At 39.4% G+C, this 21,427-nt stretch overlaps 3 protein-coding genes across 3 annotated transcripts; 1 reads left to right on the plus strand and 2 right to left on the minus strand.

The window, feature by feature from the left end:
• The first annotated feature begins 175 nt into the window (after positions 1 to 175).
• On the plus strand, positions 176 to 1,410 carry LOC125231462 (elongation factor 1-beta'). The gene is made up of 3 exons (XM_048136933.1): positions 176 to 336; positions 538 to 778; positions 1,004 to 1,410. The coding sequence occupies exons 1-3, from the start codon at positions 257 to 259 to the stop codon at positions 1,346 to 1,348; spliced, it is 666 nt and encodes a 221-aa protein (XP_047992890.1). The 5' UTR covers positions 176 to 256; the 3' UTR covers positions 1,349 to 1,410.
• A 24-nt stretch (positions 1,411 to 1,434) lies between these two features.
• Positions 1,435 to 6,319, minus strand: LOC125231461 (erlin-2-like). Its single transcript, XM_048136932.1, has 6 exons — positions 5,855 to 6,319; positions 5,403 to 5,483; positions 3,426 to 3,534; positions 2,945 to 3,096; positions 2,383 to 2,535; positions 1,435 to 2,110 (listed from the first exon to the last, which is right to left on the minus strand). Exons 1-6 carry the CDS (start codon positions 5,960 to 5,962, stop codon positions 1,736 to 1,738), a joined length of 978 nt encoding a protein of 325 aa, XP_047992889.1. The 5' UTR covers positions 5,963 to 6,319; the 3' UTR covers positions 1,435 to 1,735.
• Positions 6,320 to 15,912: 9,593 nt separating this feature from the next.
• On the minus strand, positions 15,913 to 20,654 carry LOC125231188 (potential protein lysine methyltransferase SET5-like). The gene is made up of 8 exons (XM_048136556.1): positions 20,611 to 20,654; positions 19,317 to 19,507; positions 18,601 to 18,824; positions 18,049 to 18,330; positions 17,619 to 17,856; positions 17,127 to 17,357; positions 16,875 to 16,963; positions 15,913 to 16,531 (listed from the first exon to the last, which is right to left on the minus strand). The coding sequence occupies exons 1-8, from the start codon at positions 20,652 to 20,654 to the stop codon at positions 16,304 to 16,306; spliced, it is 1,527 nt and encodes a 508-aa protein (XP_047992513.1). The 3' UTR covers positions 15,913 to 16,303.
• Between the last annotated feature and the right edge of the window lie 773 nt (positions 20,655 to 21,427).

Below are 21,427 nucleotides of genomic sequence, written 5' to 3' on the forward strand. Positions count from 1 at the left end.
TCTCCAATTTCTGTTAAAGTTCATTTAACATTTATAAAGTTGACTTAGACAGCTTAAAACAATAATTTAGAACGATAATCGATTCCTGCTACAAAGCACATGTAATCGATTAGAAAATTTCGGTAAAACATGATTCGATCAACTCTAACGAATGTCATCTCTTTCTAAAATTGTCTGTCTCTTTCTTTCTCTCATTTGCTCTTTGCCGGTCCGTGTGGTTGTGGTTGCTCGAACAAATCAGCCTTATCTATAAAAAATGGCTTTCGGAGACGTTAAAACCGCCCAGGGTCTCAATGACCTGAACAAATATTTGGCTGAGAGGAGTTACGTATCCGGGTAAGTGTTTACAATATTGAGTTATATTCCTAACCTATAAAAGTTTACCACGTCAACCCCTTACTTAGCCTTGAATATTTTCATATTACTATCACACGAACAGCTGATTTGCAGCCATCCGATTATTACATTGTACAGATGCTGGAAAAGTGCTTCCAAATGTAGTTAAGCCTAGTATTGATGAGTGTTCACATTCCATAGGTGGGTGCCTTCTCAAGCCGATGTTCAGGTGTTCGAGCAGGTCGGCAAGGCGCCGGCCGGCAGCCTGCCGCACGCGCTGCGCTGGTACACGCACATCGCGTCGTACTCGCCCGCCGAGCGCAAGGCCTGGGCGGCCGGCGCCAGCCCGCTCACCGCGGGCGCCAAGCCCACCGCCGCCCCCGCCAAGGTCGAGGATGATGATGACGATGTCGATCTGTTCGGATCTGGAGATGAGGAGGAGGTAACTAAATCTCAATAGGTTTTATTGATATTTACATAACATAGGAAGTCTGTTAAGAATCCAGCTTGAATTTTATTTTATGATGAATGACTAGTGTAAAATTGATCTAAAAAAAGTTTTTTTTTCCAATTTCAGCCCTTAGTCCCCTCTTTGGGCCCTTTGTATATAGTTGATTAATTTATTAATGTACGGGCCAACATATAAATATGTATTGTGTTGTTTTAGGATGCGGAAGCTGCCCGCATCAGAGAAGAGCGTCTTAAGGCATATTCAGAGAAGAAATCCAAGAAACCAGCCCTCATTGCTAAGTCATCTATCCTTCTTGATGTCAAACCCTGGGATGACGAGACTGACATGAAGGAACTAGAGAAGCAAGTCCGCACTGTAGAGATGGACGGTCTCCTGTGGGGTGCCTCCAAACTAGTCCCTGTAGGCTACGGTATCCACAAGCTGCAGATCATGTGCGTCATTGAAGATGAAAAGGTCTCAGTCGACCTTCTTACTGAGAAAATCCAAGAATTCGAAGATTACGTCCAGTCTGTCGACATTGCTGCTTTCAACAAGATCTAAATGTCTAAGCCAGTAAATTATTTCTAAGTTATGTTTTGAATTAAAATCACATTTTTCTAACATTCATAGTTTTATTTTAAACAGGTGTTAAGTTTACATACAAAATCTATGTACTTAAGTTGGAATTGAACCAAGTAATCAGTCAAAAAAAAACAATATGTAAAGCCTGTTAACATCTACATCTTATTTCTATAAAACAGACAGAAACGGGCCTATGTAAACTACTCCTAATGATACAAATTATCACATGGACACCCAAAATAGCTCAACACTCCACAGCTACACATGGTGTTGGGGCCAATACTTAGGGCCTTCAATTCCTTGTCAAAACATTGCTCCCTGTATGACTTACTGTCTGACTAGTTATTTTGACAGAGTGACTATTACTCATTCCACTTGAACACTTTGTGGGTTTGGAACTGCAACATTTTCACCAACATTAGCCTGCAAGAACATGCTTGGAATATCACTGCCAAAGTATATTTTATTATTAATAGCTAGCGCTTCATATCTCTTCAATTCCAAGTACTCTTTGGTTAATAATTGCTTGTTGGCCTCTGCCTGTTTCTTGAGATTGTAGAATTCTGCCTCAGCTTTGGTCTGCTGCTTGGCTTTGTGGATGCTGTCCTCAATGAGTTCTATCTTCTGTAGAGATTCCTTTTCCATAATTTTCTGATCATACTGGATCTTGGCCACCTGCGCCTCTTTCTCAGCCTCGATGACCGCCTTGCGCCGAGCCGTCTCTGCTTCTTTTTCTACAACCTGTGAATTTGTAATGTTTTATTACTTTGAATTTGGTCCATTTTTGAATCTCAATCTTTCTCCTTTAACTTGCGCGAGCCATTACAGTAGGTAACAACTTTTTCGATTGGCTATTTTCAGTTAATATGACGTAATGTTTCAAATCAGATCGGTAAGCATAGTTTGCGTTCTAGCACGCCGAGTCTATACTTGAAAAAACCTAGACTAGCACGGAGCCGCGCGCGAGAATATAACTCATGCTAGCAGGTCTGGACAACTTAGCAAAATAATACCTTCTGATGTTGAGCTGCAATGAGGAGCTTCGACTTCTCGGCCTCCATGAGCTCGTAGTTCTTTCGGATGGCTTCTGGGATCTTTGGTTTGGTGACACGCACGGCCTGCACGCGGAGCCCTGGCGCCATTTCGTTCAGGTCCTTTTGGAGAGCCTGCATGAACAATTAAAACAGTGAACGCATGTTGTATGTGAGTGAGACTCATGGGAGAATACTAGTTAAAATTAAAAATCATTTTATAAGAATTTAAGGTGGGAAGAACCTTATTGCTCATGAAGCATATAAAGGACTCATGTTTTCAAATAATTAGCCAGTCCAACTCCACACAGAGCGAGGCATGTCGCGAGGTGTCGCGAGGTAATGTGCTCACGCGGCAACTGTCCAATGTAGACATGCCTCGGCCAAGCACAACGTACATGCTACTGCTGAGGCACACCTACATAGCACATCTGCCGCGTGAGAAAATTGTCTCGCTCTGTGTGGATCTTGCAATAAAGGATTATGATTATGGATCCAACTATTGCCATATTAGAGTTGACATGGTGTATACTTGGATACTTACTGTTCTGAGGTTCTCATCGATCTGATCAAAAAGGTCTATGTAGACCTCGTGCAAGCTATGCGCGCTGCAGAACTGGTTCAGCTCGTGGTGCACCTTGTTGAAGATGAGTGTCTTGTCGTAGTCTGCGGTGAAGTTGCGCACTACGTCCAGAACTGAGACAATAAACAAAAGAGTCTGTTAATAATTATTTAGAAACTAAGTAGGTACAGGGCCAGATCTAGGCACCAAAATAAACAGAAAGAAACCCTCTCGTTTGCGAGTTTGGTAAAAAAAAGGTAACCAAAGGTGCCATAACTCTATTTACCCTTACCCTGATTGAATGCATGGGCCGATGCTGAGTAGTAATGTGATGTAATCTAGTAGTTTGATATTTATTTAAACAGATTGTATGCACAGTCACCTGTAGAAAAATATACCCCTGCTGCATCAAAATTGCTGGCTGTACATAAAATGGTATAAGATAAAGGAACAATGAATGTACCTGTATTTGGTTCCAGCATATTGACAACTTCAATCCTTTCAAAGTAAATCATCACACCCCCGCTGGTGCCACAGGGCACGTTTTTCACCTCATCTGTCTGAAGGGTTGTCTGAAACATTCTCTTTTTTAAAACTTCCGCAACTATACTAAAGAAAATGGTATTCAAAAATAAGGCACAATTTATGAATTTTATAATTTAATTAAACTGATTGTCAATATCTGATACCGATTGTCTTATGGAGAATAACTGGACAAGCACCCGTACAAGAAGAAATACAGACGCGGAAATAACATTGGATTGGACACATCCTCAGAAAACCTGATACCCACTTATCCAAAATGGCCCTCACCTGGAATGTACCCGGAAAGTGCAAACCATGCCGCCCTAAATCGACCTGGCGTTGTTCGGTTCAGCAGGAGCTCAGGGTGCTAGGCATGGGGTGGGAGGTGATCACCCAAACTTCCCAAGACCGGAGTAAATGGAGAAATATGATTCGAGCCCTACACCCCAGCAGAGGGTAACAGGATGCAAAGAAGAGAAGAAGAAGATTGTCAATATCATTCAAGTACCTACACTAAATTAAATGATAACATTAAATTATTAACATAATATTGTTTACTCTCTGTCAACAAATTAATGTTTACTTAAATAACTAATACAATAAATTTCAATTTCAATTTCAATTTCAATTTATTTCTTCATAACGAAAGTTACATGTCAATACATATTTACAAAAATTACAATTACATCCATCTTAGTAGCTATAGGTATAACAATTTTATAACAATCATATACAATTATTCTTATTTAAAAATTCTTCTATTGAATAGAAAGCTTCGTTTAATAAATATTCCTTGAGATTATTGATAAAAATATTATATGCAAGTTCAGTAGATTTAAGATTATTGGGCAAACGATTATATAGTCTCGGACCAATGTACCACACACATTGTTCGGACTTTTTAAGTCTGTGTCTGTTAGGGAGGAGATTACTTCCATTTCGGTAGTTAGGGCCACGCATTCTAAATAGATCGAGATTTTTACGAACTACTTTCATAATTTCTAATATGTATAGACTCGGAACAGTCATGATTTTTAAAGTTTGAAATAGGCTGCGGGCAGGTGTGTCCCAGGGCACCCCAGCCATAATCCTAATTACCTTTTTTGAATCATAAACACCCGTTGTCTGTCCGCAGCTTGTCCCCACATATCAATTCCGTAGGTCACAATGGACTGAAAGTAGGCATAGTATGCATTTTTGACACATTGCTTGTCGAGCATTTTTGTTAGCCTAGAAATTGCAAAACACGCTTTTCCTAACCTCTTACAAAGTTCGTCTATATGTGCATCCCACTTTAACCCGGAGTCTAAGGTGAATCCCAGATATTTTGCTTCGTTTACGACAGGTACTTTAATATTATCCAGCACAATACTCAACGTTTGGCTCGGCAAACCCCTAAGATTGATCTGAACGACATTTGTTTTTTCAAGGTTAAGAACCATACCATTAACAGTGAACCAATGCTTTACATCACATAACAAGCAATTAACTTTGGATTGTAGTTCTGTGAAATCAGTGCCCCAAACAACAAAAGCGCTATCATCGGCGTATGCGACCAATTGCCCACAAGACGTACACGCTGTCAAGTCATTTACTAATGTAAGAAATAAATAATTACCTATAATTGAACCTTGAGGAACAGAAATGGAATCAAGCGATTGATGATTAGATCTTCCCTTATATCCCTTAATATCAACTTCGCATAATTGCTGTCTGTTCCTAAGAAAGGATTCGAATACTTTCAGAAAAGTTCCCCGAATGCCGTAATGGTCTAGCTTCTTAATAATAAGCTTATGGTCTATGAGGTCGAATGCTTTCGACAGGTCACACAGCACTAGAGCAACCTTGTATCCCGTTTCCTGTTTCTCATAAATAGTTTGTAGCAGTTGTCTAGTAGCATCTACTGTGGACTTACCTGTATAGCTTTGTATGATGTGAGTAGGGGGATCATCATGTGGAACCCGGGCTGGCTTGTCACCGGCAAGAGAGCACCACCCTGAAAAATACATTGTACAATTTCTGGTAAGCTTCTCTAAATTATGAATTTTCTTAAAATAAAATAGAAAAAAACATCAGGTTAAGTGATAGGAATTTAAGGCCAGCCGAGGATTTCATTACCTAACCCAACATATTAATTTGTGTATGGTATTGGTGTTTGAAGTTTAGGATAAGTAGTTATGAGATAGAATAGATAATAACTATAATTAAAAAATAATTAGGCACCTAATTAACACCAACATTTCTGTCATTAAAATATTAATAACATAATAGTTGACTAAGTAAATTAAAATGAAAGCCTATAGTAATTGCTAGGTTTCACATTCAGAAATATAATAAATGGCACACTGGCACAGTCTATAGACATACCCGGTAATAGACTCCGACATGGCCCTCCTCGACCTTGTGTAGCGAGAAATGCACCGTGACTCCGACCGCCAAGATCACAAGAGCCAGCACTGACGTCTGATCAGCCATCCTTCCACCAAATATCACTGCCACTGCTATAGGCACTATACTAACGACCTACTTCTACTATGATTCTAATGCTTTATGTTATTTCCCGATAATAATAGACATTATATGTAGCGACTGACGAGGAAAAGCAGAGCAATTAATTACAATAGGTAATTAATTTAACTAACTCTTTAGCGCACCGCTTAATGAGTGTATATACGGCGGAACTAAATTGAGTATTTTATTTTATAAGATTCGAGGGTAATGGCGGGGTAACAGTGATCAAATCACTTTAATGAGGACGCCAATTTTATTTTTATACACAATATACACCGGGAAAATAGGATGCAAAAAGCAGGCAAAAATTTGACATTCTATTCATTTGACAACACACAGATAAGAAAACTATGTGAAAATTGCGTTTAGTTTTACCTCAAACTGATATCTTATACTTTTAAACGAGCAATTCTTGTATATTTATTTATTTATTTATATATATATTTATTTACACTGACGATCTCGGAAACCGCTCTAACGATTTCGCAGAAATTTGTTATGTGGGGGTTTTTGGGGGTGAAAAATCGGTCTAACTTATCCTTAGGTCCCGGAAAACGCGAATTTTCGAGTTTTCATGCGTTTTTCTTCGCGCGCCATCTCGTGTGCAGTAGTTGTACTGTTAAGACAGAATTCTTTCGGTCGATGTAAGTACTATTTATTGCAAACACTAGATGGCGACACAGGTCAAGGCTAAAACGAATAGAAAATACACTATTTGAGTTTTTGTGGCGAAATGCGCGCCATCTCGTGTGGAGTAGTTGTGTTGTTAAGGCTGAGAATTCTTTCGCTCGATGTAGGTACTATTCATTTTTGAACTAGATGGCGACACATGTCAAGGATACGAAACAGAACCGAGCGAAGCTCGGTTGCCCAGATATTTAGATCCTATTTGCACTAAATACTTGTCAAGTAGGTAATTCCCCTAAATTCCTTTTTCCAAGCTTAACATAATTACCTTTGATATAGCCCTTAATAAATTCTAATCCACTGACAGCAAAATTATGATTATATCGATATAAATATTGAAGTTATTCGCTTGTATGTAACGGGGGCAAATTACTTGTGCAAGAACCAATCAGCACGCACATTTTTCTAGATGGCTTGCATTCTTAAACAAAGTATACTATAGACTAGACAGCCTAATAATAATACCACTACCGAACGAGATGGTCACATACAAATTATAATAAGAGTGACAGAGAGCAAAATGTTATTTTTTGTCTTTGTCATAGTTTCACTTTTCCGCCGCTGCCACAAACGAGTTTGTGGCAAACAATATAGTCATAGGGCTTACGGCGAAATTATGGTCAAAAGCTGCACTTTATGCAGAAAGCAAGCCACTTTGCACAGTGATACTAGGGACCAATACAAACGTTTTCATCCGAGGAAACACGATTTTCATCCACTAGAATTCAAGATGGCGGACATTTTCCAAAATGGCGGCCGCATATTTTTAAAAATTTATAGAATCGTAACGGCTGCACCGATTTTGATGGTTGGGGTGTCTATCGCATCGTATTGAAGAGTTCATTAATATAAAAAAATAAAGTCATAAAAAAGGTAAGATGGCGGCCGAATAATAAGAAAAATATGAAAATTTCAAACTTTTTTTTCATTCTCGTGCAATTTACCAATAAATTTTCTATGATATGGTCACATTTTTATGTATTTAAATTAAACCTGATAATATTATCTATATAATAAAATAAAAATCATGAAAATCTGTTGAGTAGTTTTTGAACTATACTCATTTGAAATGGAGCGCGCGGATTTGAAAGACGTTTTCGCACGTGATGTAAACAATTTTGGAATCATAACGGCTGCACCGATTTTAATGGTTGGGGTAGCTATCAGTTTGTATTAAAACATCTATATATATAAAAATGAAATGCGTTTGTTAGTTACCTATAAACTCGAGAACGGCTGGACCGATTTACGTAATTTTGGTATTGAAATGTTTGTATTAGACCGCAGAAGGTTTAGGCAGTGTAAAAACACGTAAATATTGTGATGATAATTAGAAAATAGTGATTCTTTTTTCCCATACAAATTGTTCCTACCTGACAACTTGACAATGGCGTGACGTTAATGACAGGTGCGTTCCAAACTTACATTAATGACGGATGCGTTCCAAACGCATTGTGATTTTATTAATTTATCTTGGCAAAATAATGTGAAAATTAGTAATTATTCCGTTAAAGAAATAAGGAATGGCAAAATAATGTGAAAATTAGTAATTATTTCGTTAAAGAAATAAGAAATAATACTAAATCGGAACGCACACGTCTGTTACAGCTATTTTAAGTAGTCTATGAAGTTGTCATTGTCAAATTGCTTGCCAGATTTATAAATTTCTCTAATAGCTGTAACAGACGGTTAGATTTGGTTCGGGCCGGACCGGTCGGATTTGGTCCGCGTGCTCTACAGACGGCCGGATATGGTTCGGACCGAATTAAATCCGCTGTCCGACTCGAACCAAATCTGACAGTTTGTTACAGCTATTAATTTTATACTTCACAAAAGTAGTGATGAACCGGTACCATCGCAAATAAATAGTTACATTCGCTCCGTGCAAAACTTAGGCGAAGGAAACCGAAACGATCACAATCCTCAAGATCTCTACACACATGGCGATCGGTTGCTCGATTAGAGTGAGATAGAGCGATAGAGTGAGGCAATACATGTTTGTCCTTCTCTACCTATTGCTCCATCTCACTCTAATCGTGCAACAAGTAGTTGATTAGGTGGATGTCACACTGGCTCCGATTCGCATCGCACAACCGGAGCCAGTGTATCATCCACCTTAATATGTAGCGGCCAGGTAATGCGGCTAAAAAATATTGCTTGAAATGAAATGAATGAGAATGAGCTGTCATAACAGAAAAAATCTGTTATGGCCGCTGTACACATGTGGCCAACGGTTCCGCCAACCCTTGGTGGAACCCCTTGGCCAAGATAAGAGTCGCTGTTTACACATTGGTGAACCAATCACTTGGCATTGGCTCTTCATGAAAGATGGACGTGGAATGGAAAAGGCTATTTAATTCTAGAACATTTACGTTGTCAGCAAAATTTGATTAAAAAATAATAACCCCGTAGTAAAATTAAATTATTTGAAATATTAACAATTTTTTGAATATTCTGATAAGCACATTTATCTTTTTTAGGCAATACATTAAAAATTTGCAAGGTTATTTTATTTCCTAAAATCAACACTATTATTGGCATAGATAAACTTATTATTTTCGTAAATATTTCACTACTGTCCTTTCTGACGGTTGACGACAAACTGAATGAAGCGCCAACGTGTAAACGCAGTTGGCCATTGGCGCCAAGATCCTTTGACGTGTGGACAAAAAACCGACACCAATCGGTTGGCCGGCCAGCGCAAGCGCCAACTGCCAACTTACGGCCAAGTAGCCCTCTACACGCTTGGCCAAGGGGGTTGGTGGAACCGTTGGCCATATGTGTACAGCGGCCATTAGACGTTGTCAACTGTTATAGCTGTGATTTGTGTTTTGAGATAAAATAAAAATAGTATATTTTTGTAGTTGGAATAAACTAGCGTAAATGGTGTATTTTAAATGAATGGTAAAAAAACTCCAAATTGATTTCAAAAGCAATTTAAAGTATTACAGTTAGTAACTAAAACAACGCAATAACCGGATGATTGCCACAAGAGGAAAAAGGTAAGTCATCTTATCTCTTCAATAGGTATGTGCATAGCCGGGCACCGTTAATCAAATATTTAACTTCGATAATCGTTAATCCGTTACTAAAAAAGTTAACTTCGTTAATCGTTAATGCGATACATTTCAACAAATTTAACGTAAGTTAAAGTTAATCGATAGTCCGTTAACGCGTGACAAAAAAATATTTTTACTGTAGGTATATATTTAGTTGTATCAGTAATCCACTATAATGTATTATATTACTGTAAAAGCCCGAATTACAGCAAGCCTATTGAACTCTAGGCTACATGTGGAAGGCAGTGATTGCCTGAGCTACTGCCAAGAACTGTGTCAGGAGAGCTGCAAGATCACAGCAGGCGGAAGCCGGGTAGAAGCTAGGGAAGAGAATGTGGTCTTAAATTGGGCTCGAATTTGCTGCCCTGTCACTAGAACCACAGTATAATCTAGAACAGTTGCCATGGTAAAACTTAGGATTCATCGAATCAACGTTGGTAAAAGCGAACCCATGTGAACAACAATTCTTTAGGTAATATTTGGGCTTTTGGCGATCAAAATCGGTAAAAGCTGGGATTTACCGGTTAAATCCTAGGATTTTCCGTACTTCGGACTTTTACAGTAGCGTGTTTTTCGCGGCGCTGCCCTGCTAAATTAACGATTAACGGACTCGGAGAAATTTAACGGAAGTTAACGAGTCCGTTAACATTTTTTAGAGTTAACTTAAAAGTTAATCCGTTAATCGAAATGTTAACTTCGTTAATTAACGATTAACGGATTAACGAGTTAATGCCCAGCTATGGGTATGTGTATATTAAATAGGTACGCTATAATGTAATTAATGATGTAGCTACTTAATTGTTTCAAGTAAAAATGGTCACTTCTTTGCCTTGCCCCATGTTTTGCGCCTCCAAGTATAAGGCGATACGAAGTACGCCGGGTAGCTAGTTTATTTATATAAAAATTAAAATCATTTAAAAAAATAAAGATGGCGGCCGAATAATAAAAAAAATATGAAATTTTAAATTTTTCTTTTATTCTCACGAAATTTACAAATAGTTTTTCCACCATATGGTCACATTTTTATTTATTTAAATAAAATCCGATATTAACGTCTACAAAATGAAACAAGAAACATTAAAATCCGTTCAGTAGTTTTTGAACTATACGCATTGAAAATAAAGCGCGCGGGTTTGAAAGACGTCTTTGCACTTGATATGTGATGCATCGTATCGTTTGGTACCGCTATACACGCAAGACTGATTATTTATTTTGGTCTCAACTTACTATATTACTATTCAGAATCAATGGTTTTAGTATTTATATATATTATTAGTTTTTTATTCCGAGTTTAGGTATATTTAGACAACCCCGTAAACTTGACCATCACATAATTTTTATTTTAATACGTAAAAGAACTTAAATGCACATAACATAACATTTGTATTAATAGCAATTGTCCTTTCCGAGGACTCCAGAGATAATTTTCGACAACTTCTGTAGGGGGCTACGGAAACATATATTAATACAAAACATATTTTTTACTTCTCGTCTAGGTTATACTGAAAGATAAAAGAGATACAAAATAATATCAAACAAGGAAATAATGATAACATAATAATTTATAGTAATAGCATAGTGGATACCCCCCTCCCAACTGAGGGGGGACTGAAATCTTCTCGAGGCTGAGGCGTAGGGTAGGGTTAGAGCCGGCGTAGCTTTATTTGACATTCATATGCGCATTGTAATATGCCTACTTGAAAAATAAATATTTCATTTTCATTTTTTCATTTTTTTTATAATATCATTTTTGCAAAATACTTTTTATTTTGGCAGATCCCTTTGCAAATAAAACATTATTAATACATTGCATTATTTGCATTGCGCCGCGCAGGGTAGACCCACAACACGTACAGCGTATTGTTTCGCAGCCTTTTTCACAACCGCAATTGTCCAAGTATACATAATACATATTCATACCATATCTCCCTGTTTTCAGACCACTGCAGTACCCAACTATCGTTGTACGTCTTCCAACCCCAGGATGATGGAAGTAATATCCAGAATATGGGGCGTTGTTATACGACACGGAGTGCTGCCGATGTTGGTTAGGTACTAATTAGTAAATAAATTTATTTTCGGTGGTAAACAGTTTCATGCTCACCAAGTTGAACTGGAGTGAACTTTTCAAGCATGGCGATTATTCCTCCCGGAAGACTTTGTAGTTACTGCGATGTTTCTATCAAAGCTGGTATAACTTCAGTGTGTGTGCAAACAATGTTTTAGAACATGATTTTTTCCTTTTGTATTGAAAAAAGAAGTGGTATCAGACGTAAAAGCGTAAAAACCACGAATAGCAGTAGTACCTTATACTCCGGTAGGTTATTCTCATTTGAAGTCTTAAGAAAATATACTAGATAAGAATTGGAAATTTCCCAATATAATTAGCTCCACAGATCACATTCTTAAATGCCAAATTGGGACCGTTCTTAACACATATTTTAGTGAGCAAGCATGGACTCAGGCCTGTTTACCGGTATGGTTTGGCGGCTGAGGCACTCGTAAAGTGTCATTTTGCCGTCATTCCTGCCTCCATTTACATCACGTCCGATCTCGCACGTAACGCCCTGAAAGCCTCCACGGCTACAAACTGCGAGATAAACTCAACGAAGGGCATTGGACACTCTAGCATCCGTTACCACCCTGAACTCACTCGAGGTCTCACATGAGGCAAAGACCTTTCGAGGCTCTAAGCTAGGTCCAAACCCGAATCTGGCCTGACTTTACGTCCATCCTTCACCCGAAGACTCCAGTGGTTTTTATTTAAATACCAAGACATCTGTATCGGAAGATGTGAGGATACGCGTGAGTCCCTGTTCCGCCATATCTTTTGCGCGAGGTACAATGAGGCTATCAGCTTCTTCCGGTTACGTTCCTATGGTTTACCCTGAAATAGCAGAGCAAATGTTCTCTGAGGAAGTAAATTGTTTAGAAAAAAAAATCACCACATTTATAACATCAACAGGCTATAGTTTCTCGAAAAAGTCTTGTTGGTTGTCATGCTGAACAGTGTATTCCTGGAGGAATAATGGCCAAGCTTGAAAACTTGATCCGCAGACTCAACATTTATAGGTTAACTTGGTGCGCAAGGAACTGTTTCCAACCAAAATTAATAACCAGCATCCCACCAACATCGCCAGCACTACAAAAACATACGCTCCTTGTCACAGAAAACAAGTTATTTTATACATAGATATTTCTGAAGCCCCTACAGAAGTTGTCGAAAATTATCTCTGGAGTCCTCGGAAAGGACAATTGCTATTAATACAAATGTTATGTTATGTGCATTTAAGTTCTTTTACGTATTAAAATACAAATTATGTGATGGTCAAGTTTACAGGGGTTATCTAAATATACCTAAACTCGGAATAAAAAACTAATAATGTATATGAATACTAAAAACATTGATTCTGAATAGTAATATAGTAAGTTGTGACTAAAATAAATAATCAGTCTTGCGTCTATAGCGGTACCAAACGATACGATGCATCACATATCAAGTGCAAAGACGTCTTTCAAACCCGCGCGCTTCATTTTCAATGCGTATACATAGTTCAAAAACCGGCCAAGTGCGAGTCGGGCTCGCGCACAAAGGGTTCCGTAGCAGCAAATATAATTACAGTTAAATCAACCTATCTCAAAAACTATAAGAGATACTTTGATCAAACCAAAAATCGTTGAAAGAGTTAATTAGCATGCATCACCTCTATTTTTTTTAGAATTTTATACCCCGTAGTTATAAAAATAGAGGGGGGGGGACATACTTTTTACGACTTTGAGAGCTGATATCTCAAAAACCGTTCACTTTAAGAAAAATGTTTTTTAGAAAACTTTATATCATTTTAAAAGACCTTTCCATTGATACCCCACACGGGTATGTACATCGAAAAAAAATTTTCATCCCTCAGTTACATGTATGGGGGGCCCCACCCCCAATTCTTTTTTTTTACTATTTAGTGTCATAATTTTGTAGCGGTTCATACAACACATATTCCCATCAAATTTCATCACTGTAGTACTTATAGTTTCCGAGTAAATCGGCTGTGACAGACGGACAGACGGACAGACGGACAGACGGACAGACGGACAGACGGACATGACGAAACTATAAGGGTTCCGTTTTTGCCATTTTGGCTACGGAACCCTAAAAACTACTGAACGGATTTTAATGTTTTTTGTTTTATTTTGCAGATGTTAATATCAGATTTTATTAAAAAAAATAAAAATGTGACTATATGGTAGAAAAACTATTTGTAAATTTAGTGAGAATAAAAAAAAAAGAATATTTCATTTTTTTTTATTATTCGGCCGCCATCTTTATTTTTTAAATGATTTTAATATTTATATAAATAAATGTTTTAATACAAACTGATAGTTACCCCACCCATTAAAATCGGTGCAGCCGTTATGATTCCAAAATTGTTTACATCACGTGCGAAAACGTCTTTCAAATCCGCGCGCTCCATTTCAAATCAGTTAGTTCAAAAACTACTCAACGGATTTTCATGATTTTTATTTTATTATGTAGATAATATTATCAGGTTTAATTTAAATACATAAAAATGTGGCCATATTATAGAAAATTTATTGGTAAATTGCACGAGAATGAAAAAAATAGTTTGAAATTTTCATATTTTTCTTATTATTCGGCCGCCATCTTAATTTTTTTTATGACTTTATTTTTTTATATTAATGAACTCTTCAATACGATGCGATAGACATCCCAACCATTAAAATCGGTGCAGCCGTTACGATTCTACAAATTTTTAAAAATATGCGGCCGCCATTTTGGAAAATGTCCGCCATCTTGAATTCTAGTGAATGAAAATCGTGTTTCCTCGGATGAAATCATTTGTATTGGTCCCTAGTATCACTGTGCAAAGTGGCTTGCTTTCTGCATAAAATGCAGTTTTTTTCCGTAAGCCCTATGACATAAGGACGTGACTTGTCAAGCTTATTATCCGCCCAAATTACGTAGGTTGTTTATGGTAAACTGTCAGCCATTTTTAAAGTGATTCTTAAATTCGCTCCATTATTCTATATCTGTCCCTTACGGGTGTACGCTTGCGTCAAGTCTATAGCACAGTATAATAAAGAGTACTATCGTACAGTATGGCCACTTCCGCTCCCCGCTGAAAGCGCCGCCCACCCCCTCTCGGTTACCTCGCAGTTACCGCCTGTCAAAAACGCGACCAGTCGACCTGTAATATCTCACTCATACAAGCATGGTACGCGTTCACCTACACGAGCTTAGAATGTGTGCTAGGAACGCGCCTCTTTCATATATTTGATCGCCAGTGTCCGAGACGTGTCTATAGTATCCTTCGTCTGAGCTTGCATTAAACTGGCTTCATTCTTTCTTCAGTTGTTCTTCAGTCACGCTGATCATGCGGGGCTTGCTGGCGCTGACATTAAATCTTGTAAGCATGGAGAATAGAGGTACTTTTAAGACTGACAATTTAGATCTCTCAGTGTTTTTTCTTCTTCATTTTATTATGAACTCTTCAACGAGGATAAGAAATAAAACAAGCTTTTGAAAAGTATAAATGTATTTGTATAAATTTGTGCTATAATGGTAATACTAGTTTACTATTAACTACAGGAAATGTACGTTTTCTTTAGAGATTCTGGAATAGGTTCTTGCACTTGGTGCATATAACATACTTCTACAGGATTGTGTCCACATTTTATACACTTTCGCAGAACAACACGCAAAATAAAGGTGCGACCACACCGCTGCTTAAAAAACGGTGACGGTACGGAATCGCAGTGACGCATCGTATTCGTACCGTTTTTACCGCATGCTCCACAGACCGCTGCTCAAAATACGCAGACGGTACGGAATCGCAGTGACGCATCGTATCCGTACCGTTTTTACCGCATGCTCCCCACACCGCTGCTTAAAAAACGGCGACGGTACGGAAACGCACGACGTGTCCCATACGAAAGTCACTGCGTTTCCGTACCGGCTGCGTATTTTGAGCAGCGGTGTGGGGAGCATGCGGTAAAAACGGTACGGATACGATGCGTCACTGCGATTCCGTACCGTCTGCGTATTTTGAGCAGCGGTCTGTGGAGCATGCGGTAAAAACGGTACGGATACGATGCGTCACTGCGATTCCGTACCGTCACCGTTTTTTAAGCAGCGGTGTGGTCGCACCTTAAAAGTTACATTTGTTCGTGCCGTCTACAGCAACCCTTGTTACAAATTACCTACATTCTCGTCAACATATTCAATCAAAACACTCTTTTTGACGTTGATAGATCTGGAAGCTTCTACAAAACATTATCTAAGTACAGTAAAATTCCCAAGATAAAGACGATCAAGCAAATCTTGTCACTAAAAAGGTAACAAATTAGAAAAATGTAGGGCTATCTGGCCAATTGTCTTCATAAAGCGCGAGCCTTCCTAAATCTTGTCTTGACGTTGGCGGATTCATCAACTTAAAAACTAGTGAAAATTTAGGGGCGAAGGTTTATCGACCGTATAAAATTTGAATTTCGCGCCTTTTTTAGTGGCAAGATTTGCTTGACTGTTGTATTGTATAAGCTCTTTCAACTACTGAACAGTCGGGCATGGCTGCGTCGCTTGCCCGTTCTGCGCCGCAGCGACGTAGGTCTTGCCGTCAGCATGGATGCCGTCCAACACCGTGCCCATGGTAGTCTTGAGCGCCCTGTACTCTTCTAACGCCTTCGCGCACAGCTCGCCTTCGGGGGAGTTCCCAGGCTCTATGAACAGCATCTGTAGAGATCTCTTTAGGTGTTTTTCTGCGTTGACTAGTTCGTCCTGAAAGTTAAAATACAGTTATTTCTATTTCGTTTCTCTGAGTCAAGCATTACTTTAAACCTCGTTACAATGAGGACGCAGACTAAAGGACAGAACAGATACGAGTACTGCCACATGCAATCATTGTATGTACAATGAGCTGCAAAATTTCATGGAGAAATTATGAATGAATTCATTAATAAATTCGCCATGCATTTTTGCAGCTCACTGTACAATATCTACAGGCGGTAACAGATAGGTGATAAAACCTGCGTGATAAAAACTCAAGTTTGTTTCCTTGACTTCAACACCAGGTAGGGACGATACTTTAGAGTATCTTATTGTTAACTTGTAATTTACTTACCAAATATGCGGATCCTGTTATTTCTCGAGAGTCAAATTCCTTCTTCGCCAGCTGCACCATCGCGGCGTGTATCTCGTACAGTGCAATGGCTGAAACGTATTACAACATGATAAAAGTATTTTACTTGTATACATACGTCTACAATTACCTACATAACGGATACACAAAGATTGCCATTCGCGAAAATCTGTACTTTGATTTCAAGACGTCTTCTTAAAAGTGACAATATTGGAATATTTTTATAAGTCTAACCTTTAGCTCTGCAGATTCCTGGGCTAAGCACCTCCAGCACAGCCAGTATCTCCTTGCACAGCTGTAGCTGCCGCCTCAGCAACCGTTTGGTCGGCCTCGGCTCCCGTGTGATGACGTCACGCAGCACGCCGGCCAGCCGCTGCTTCGCGTCCAGAAGGAGGTAATGGTTCGGGGCTAGGACTAAGGACACGTTCTTAATGTATTCTTCGAGGTCTTTCTCGTCTTTTTTGTCTGTAAATTCAAATATGATTTATGATACAAGTTAGCCGCTGTTTTTCTAGTAGTAGTAGAGCATAAAAACACTGCACTTTGGTGCACTTTTCCGCCCAGGTCTATGCTACAACAATTACATTTTATAACGAATATATTTTGAGTTTCTGGTGTCATTGACGTTACATTTGCTGCATGGAACGGGTAAGCCTGACTCTAATGTGGTTTATCATCTATACTTCTTTAAGTCTTTACTAATGCTCATTTACAGTCAATACTCACTAATAACATCTAGTTTGTCCGAGCAACATTGAACCTTATGCTTCATAGCCGCAGCCTCAAACGTCTTCTCACACTGGTTACAACTCCAAGTCTCCCCAGTACTAGACACATATCCACGACACTCAGGGCAAATGGCTGAGCTCATGAAGGTGCCGAGTTCGGTCGCGTCACCGCAGCGCGGGCAGGAGCATTTGAAGTACTTCCCGTTTAGTAGGTGCTCTTGGCGCAACGCTGTGCCCTGGAATACAAAGAACACAGATTATTATATAAAAAAAAAAGCGGCCAAGAGCTTGTCGGACCACCTCAGTGTAGGGTTCCGTATTTTTCTCAAAACTACTGCTAGAAAGTCTTTATAAAGTTCTACTTTAGTCATTTTTTTCATATTTTTGATGTCTAAACTATAAATCTCATCTTATTGTGGTCTACTCACCTTCATAGGATCAGTGTAGTTGTAAAATATCGGCTCCCCCTTCTTAATATCGACGCTCGCATGGCACACCAGCAGGTTGTTATCATTGATAGACATGTGCGTGTTGCCCACACAGTCATGCGCTAATAGAGCCGTCTTGAGATAGACTCCTCGTAAAGGCTCGGAGCCGAGCGGCGCCGGCGGGCCGCGCACGTCGAAACTGTTGATGTCGATGGCGGCGCAGACCTTCTGCGTGAGCTCGGGGTCGTCGTCGGCTGCTAGTAAGCCCAGGGATTCGATGAACTAGAAGGGTAAATAAAAATTTGGTTGATTATAATAAGGGGAATACTTAGCACATGAAGCTATAGACAGCACACCTGCTGCAGCCGGAGCTGAGTGGCCTTAGACATCGTCATCGTGCATTTAGCGTGCGATTTGGTAACTAAACTATACTTCGACTATACCTATTTAAATTGAACTTTTACTACCCGCATAGGAAAGTAATGAAACAACGTGTCACTTGAGTCTGTTTGTTCATGTTATTTCATCGAAAAGCAATTAATTACGTGTCACCTTGACAGTATGCTGATTGTAGTTAAACACATCAGTCCCGCGTCGCTGGTCCATGTGTGACTCCAGCCTCGCAAACTCCTTCCAGGCCTGGGGGTTGTCGCGCCTATGAAGTAATGCCCTGAGCACCGCCAGCGCTCCCACGTGAGGGATGACCCCCATCGCGTTGAGGCCGCGAGACTCGCGCTGCGATTTGAACAGGTCGCATTCCAGGTTGCTGTGGAATTCTGAAAACGAAAAGAACTAAACTGCATACACTGGTTTGGGTTGCTTACTAACGTAGCATTTGGAGAAGACAAATCTGACCAAGCCGAGTTTATAACCCCTTAAAAGGATAAGTTCTCATGCTAGTTGCCACGATAGAGCTTCGCTTGCAGCTTCTTATAAGAGTTATTCTTATAACTCTTATAAGAAGAGATATCGGTAGCCTCCTCGTTGAGCGACTGCCTCGTTCCAAGTTCACGCAAGACCTAAAGATGCATACTTGTCTCAACCGCATACCAAACAGTGTCTCCAAGAAACAAAAGACAAACTTACTAGCAAGATGTTCAGGACACTCTGGGCAGTGGTCCCACGGCACATCCCTTCCAGGGCACAAAGCGGCTGACCAGCGGTAAGTGGCAGGCGAAGCAGACGAGCGGGGAGTCGCTATGAGGCGCCAGGAGGAACGACTCTTCGGACAGAACCGTATTAAATGGTACATAGTGTGTAAAGCTTACTAGCGAGATGTTCAGGGCACTCCGGGCACACTGGCGCCACGCCGCAGCCCTTGCAGGGCACAAAGCGGCTGACCAGAGGCAAATGGCAGGCGAAGCAGACAAGCGGAGAGTCGCTGTGAGGCGCCAGGAGGAACGGCTCTTCAGACAACACGGTGTCGCCGGCGCGCAGGTCTATCGCCGCCACTGCGTACCTACACTCAAACAGGTTGGAGAAAGTAATCATCGGTAAAACTGTTTAGGTACCCAACCCAACTAACAGCTCCCATTTCCCACAAGAAATGCTGCTAGTACCTTTCAGTGCTATTGTTTACTCTAAAGCTATCAATGTGACAATGTAAGTAAAATTGAATATAGGGACTAAACTGCGACAAACATGCAATTCAGATTTCAGAGCCCGAGTAGAAACACCAATGAATACCTTATTTCATATTTCAAACCAAGTAAATTGGACTAAAAAGCAAAATGTTAACAGATATTAATTTCCAAATTGCTTTCGCGAATCTTCTGGAATAAGCTAGCGCATCGTGGCACACTTACTTAAGAGGATACGGTAGCGAAAATGCTAAAATGGAAAGGAGCCCCCCCTTTCAACTTGGGAATTTTAGTTGAATATACAAGTGTTATTAACTAGATTTATCGAAAAAAAATTGTCCATTAAGAACAACTCAGTCAAAAGATATTTCAAAAAAATCTTTAAAATCGAGGTTCCGCTCTCGACTCTTTCCTCCTTCAAAACTTAATCAATCGGAACGAAATTTGAGAATCTGAATAACAATGAAATAATCTATGTCGGACCGTTTAGCTTTTTTGGTTAATTGTTACCAATCTTGAGTATCACACCTTTTTTTGCGCCACAATGAAAAAGGCCGTTTTTGGAATTTTTTGATTGGCTCTAGAATCTTTAAAAAGCAGAGTATCAAAAAAATCAAAACGGTCCGACACAGATAAAAATAATAAAAGTCTGTGTTGAAAAAATCATTGCTCTATCTTCAAAAACCAGGGAGGAAAATAGTCGAGAGCGTTTGTATGGAGAATTGACCCCTACCGAATCGTCTTAAGTATTTACTTTTCTCAATAAGTATACCTATTCCAAGCGTCCTTTAATTCCCCATCAAAACAAGATAAGTGCATTGTGCACCTTAGGTACATATTACGAATTTTTATTTATATTAAATTGTTTTAATTCAGCTTATAAGTACCGCTTCAAATGGTAAACTAAACTCTCTAAAGATTAGAGAGTTTAGAGTCTAAACATTTCTCAAAGTTGATCCAAAGTGTGTAACAAGTGACCCACCTGCCAAGTTTCTCACATTGGCGCACCTCGATCCGCGTATTCATGCTGGCAGCCAGGCGATAAATAACGGCGCGGACACGGAACTAAGCCCGAAACTAACCCGCGCCGTATTTATAGGTAACCCCGCTAAATATAGCACAGTGCACAATATCCCATACCTGTGATGTTCTTCTCGACGCCTTACTGGGTTACCAGTGTAAGCCTCATCTCCTACCGCGCGGAGTTAATATCAAGCGACGGGTCCAATTAGAGTAGGAAACTCGATGGATGAGTACAAAAGCTTGTGTCAGATGATGATGATGTATTCGGTGGGACTGTCATGTTCACTCACAGATGACATCGTCTTAGGAAGACCAGTTTATATATGACTTTTAAGTTTCAAAGATTACGTAGTTTGATGTGGCGCTTATACTGGTTTGACTTAGGACTAGTGATTTTAATATCACGCCATAATTCATGCCTTATTGTAATGCTTTAGAGTTCATTATAAATTGTAATCGTGTGAACATTTTTGGCGGTGAATGAGGGATAATAATTGGTCGTAATCGTAGGTCAGGATTGTGTCGCATGGCGGTGGTATATAAATGTCGCAGTCGTGGCTTTGAAAATTTTAGAAAAAAAAGGTTACGAATTTGGAGGACGGTCAAAAAATCTGTGCTATTAATCGAGTTACAACAACGATTCAATGGGCTCGTCGGTCGTTCTTTATCTAGCTAGATAGTGATTGTGATCGCTTACCAAGTTACCATCAAGGGTCCTGTCGATGTCGGCTCGTTGGCCTATCTCATAAAAAGTAAAATTTGAATATTATTTGTGC

The sequence above is a fragment of the Leguminivora glycinivorella genome, chromosome 11 (genome assembly GCF_023078275.1).
Source record: "Leguminivora glycinivorella isolate SPB_JAAS2020 chromosome 11, LegGlyc_1.1, whole genome shotgun sequence".
Taxonomy (NCBI): domain Eukaryota; kingdom Metazoa; phylum Arthropoda; class Insecta; order Lepidoptera; family Tortricidae; genus Leguminivora; species Leguminivora glycinivorella.

Bases quoted from the DNA above. Each gene is read 5' to 3' on its own strand.
- LOC125231462 (XM_048136933.1), top strand. From the start codon at position 257: ATGGCTTTCGGAGACGTTAAAACCGCCCAGGGTCTCAATGACCTGAAC. The intron at 337-537 runs GTAAGTGTTTAC...CACATTCCATAG, and splicing joins GAGAGGAGTTACGTATCCGG to GTGGGTGCCTTCTCAAGCCG. The intron at 779-1,003 runs GTAACTAAATCT...GTGTTGTTTTAG, and splicing joins GATCTGGAGATGAGGAGGAG to GATGCGGAAGCTGCCCGCAT.
- LOC125231461 (XM_048136932.1), bottom strand. From the start codon at position 5,962: ATGGCTGATCAGACGTCAGTGCTGGCTCTTGTGATCTTGGCGGTCGGA. The intron at 5,484-5,854 runs GTATGTCTATAG...TGTATTTTTCAG, and splicing joins ATGTCGGAGTCTATTACCGG to GGTGGTGCTCTCTTGCCGGT. The intron at 2,536-2,944 runs GTAAGTATCCAA...TTGTTCATGCAG, and splicing joins TCGATGAGAACCTCAGAACA to GCTCTCCAAAAGGACCTGAA.
- LOC125231188 (XM_048136556.1), bottom strand. From the start codon at position 20,654: ATGAATACGCGGATCGAGGTGCGCCAATGTGAGAAACTTGGCAG. The intron at 19,508-20,610 runs GTGGGTCACTTG...GTTTGAGTGTAG, and splicing joins CAATGTGAGAAACTTGGCAG to GTACGCAGTGGCGGCGATAG. The intron at 16,964-17,126 runs GTTAGACTTATA...AATACGTTTCAG, and splicing joins AGGAATCTGCAGAGCTAAAG to CCATTGCACTGTACGAGATA.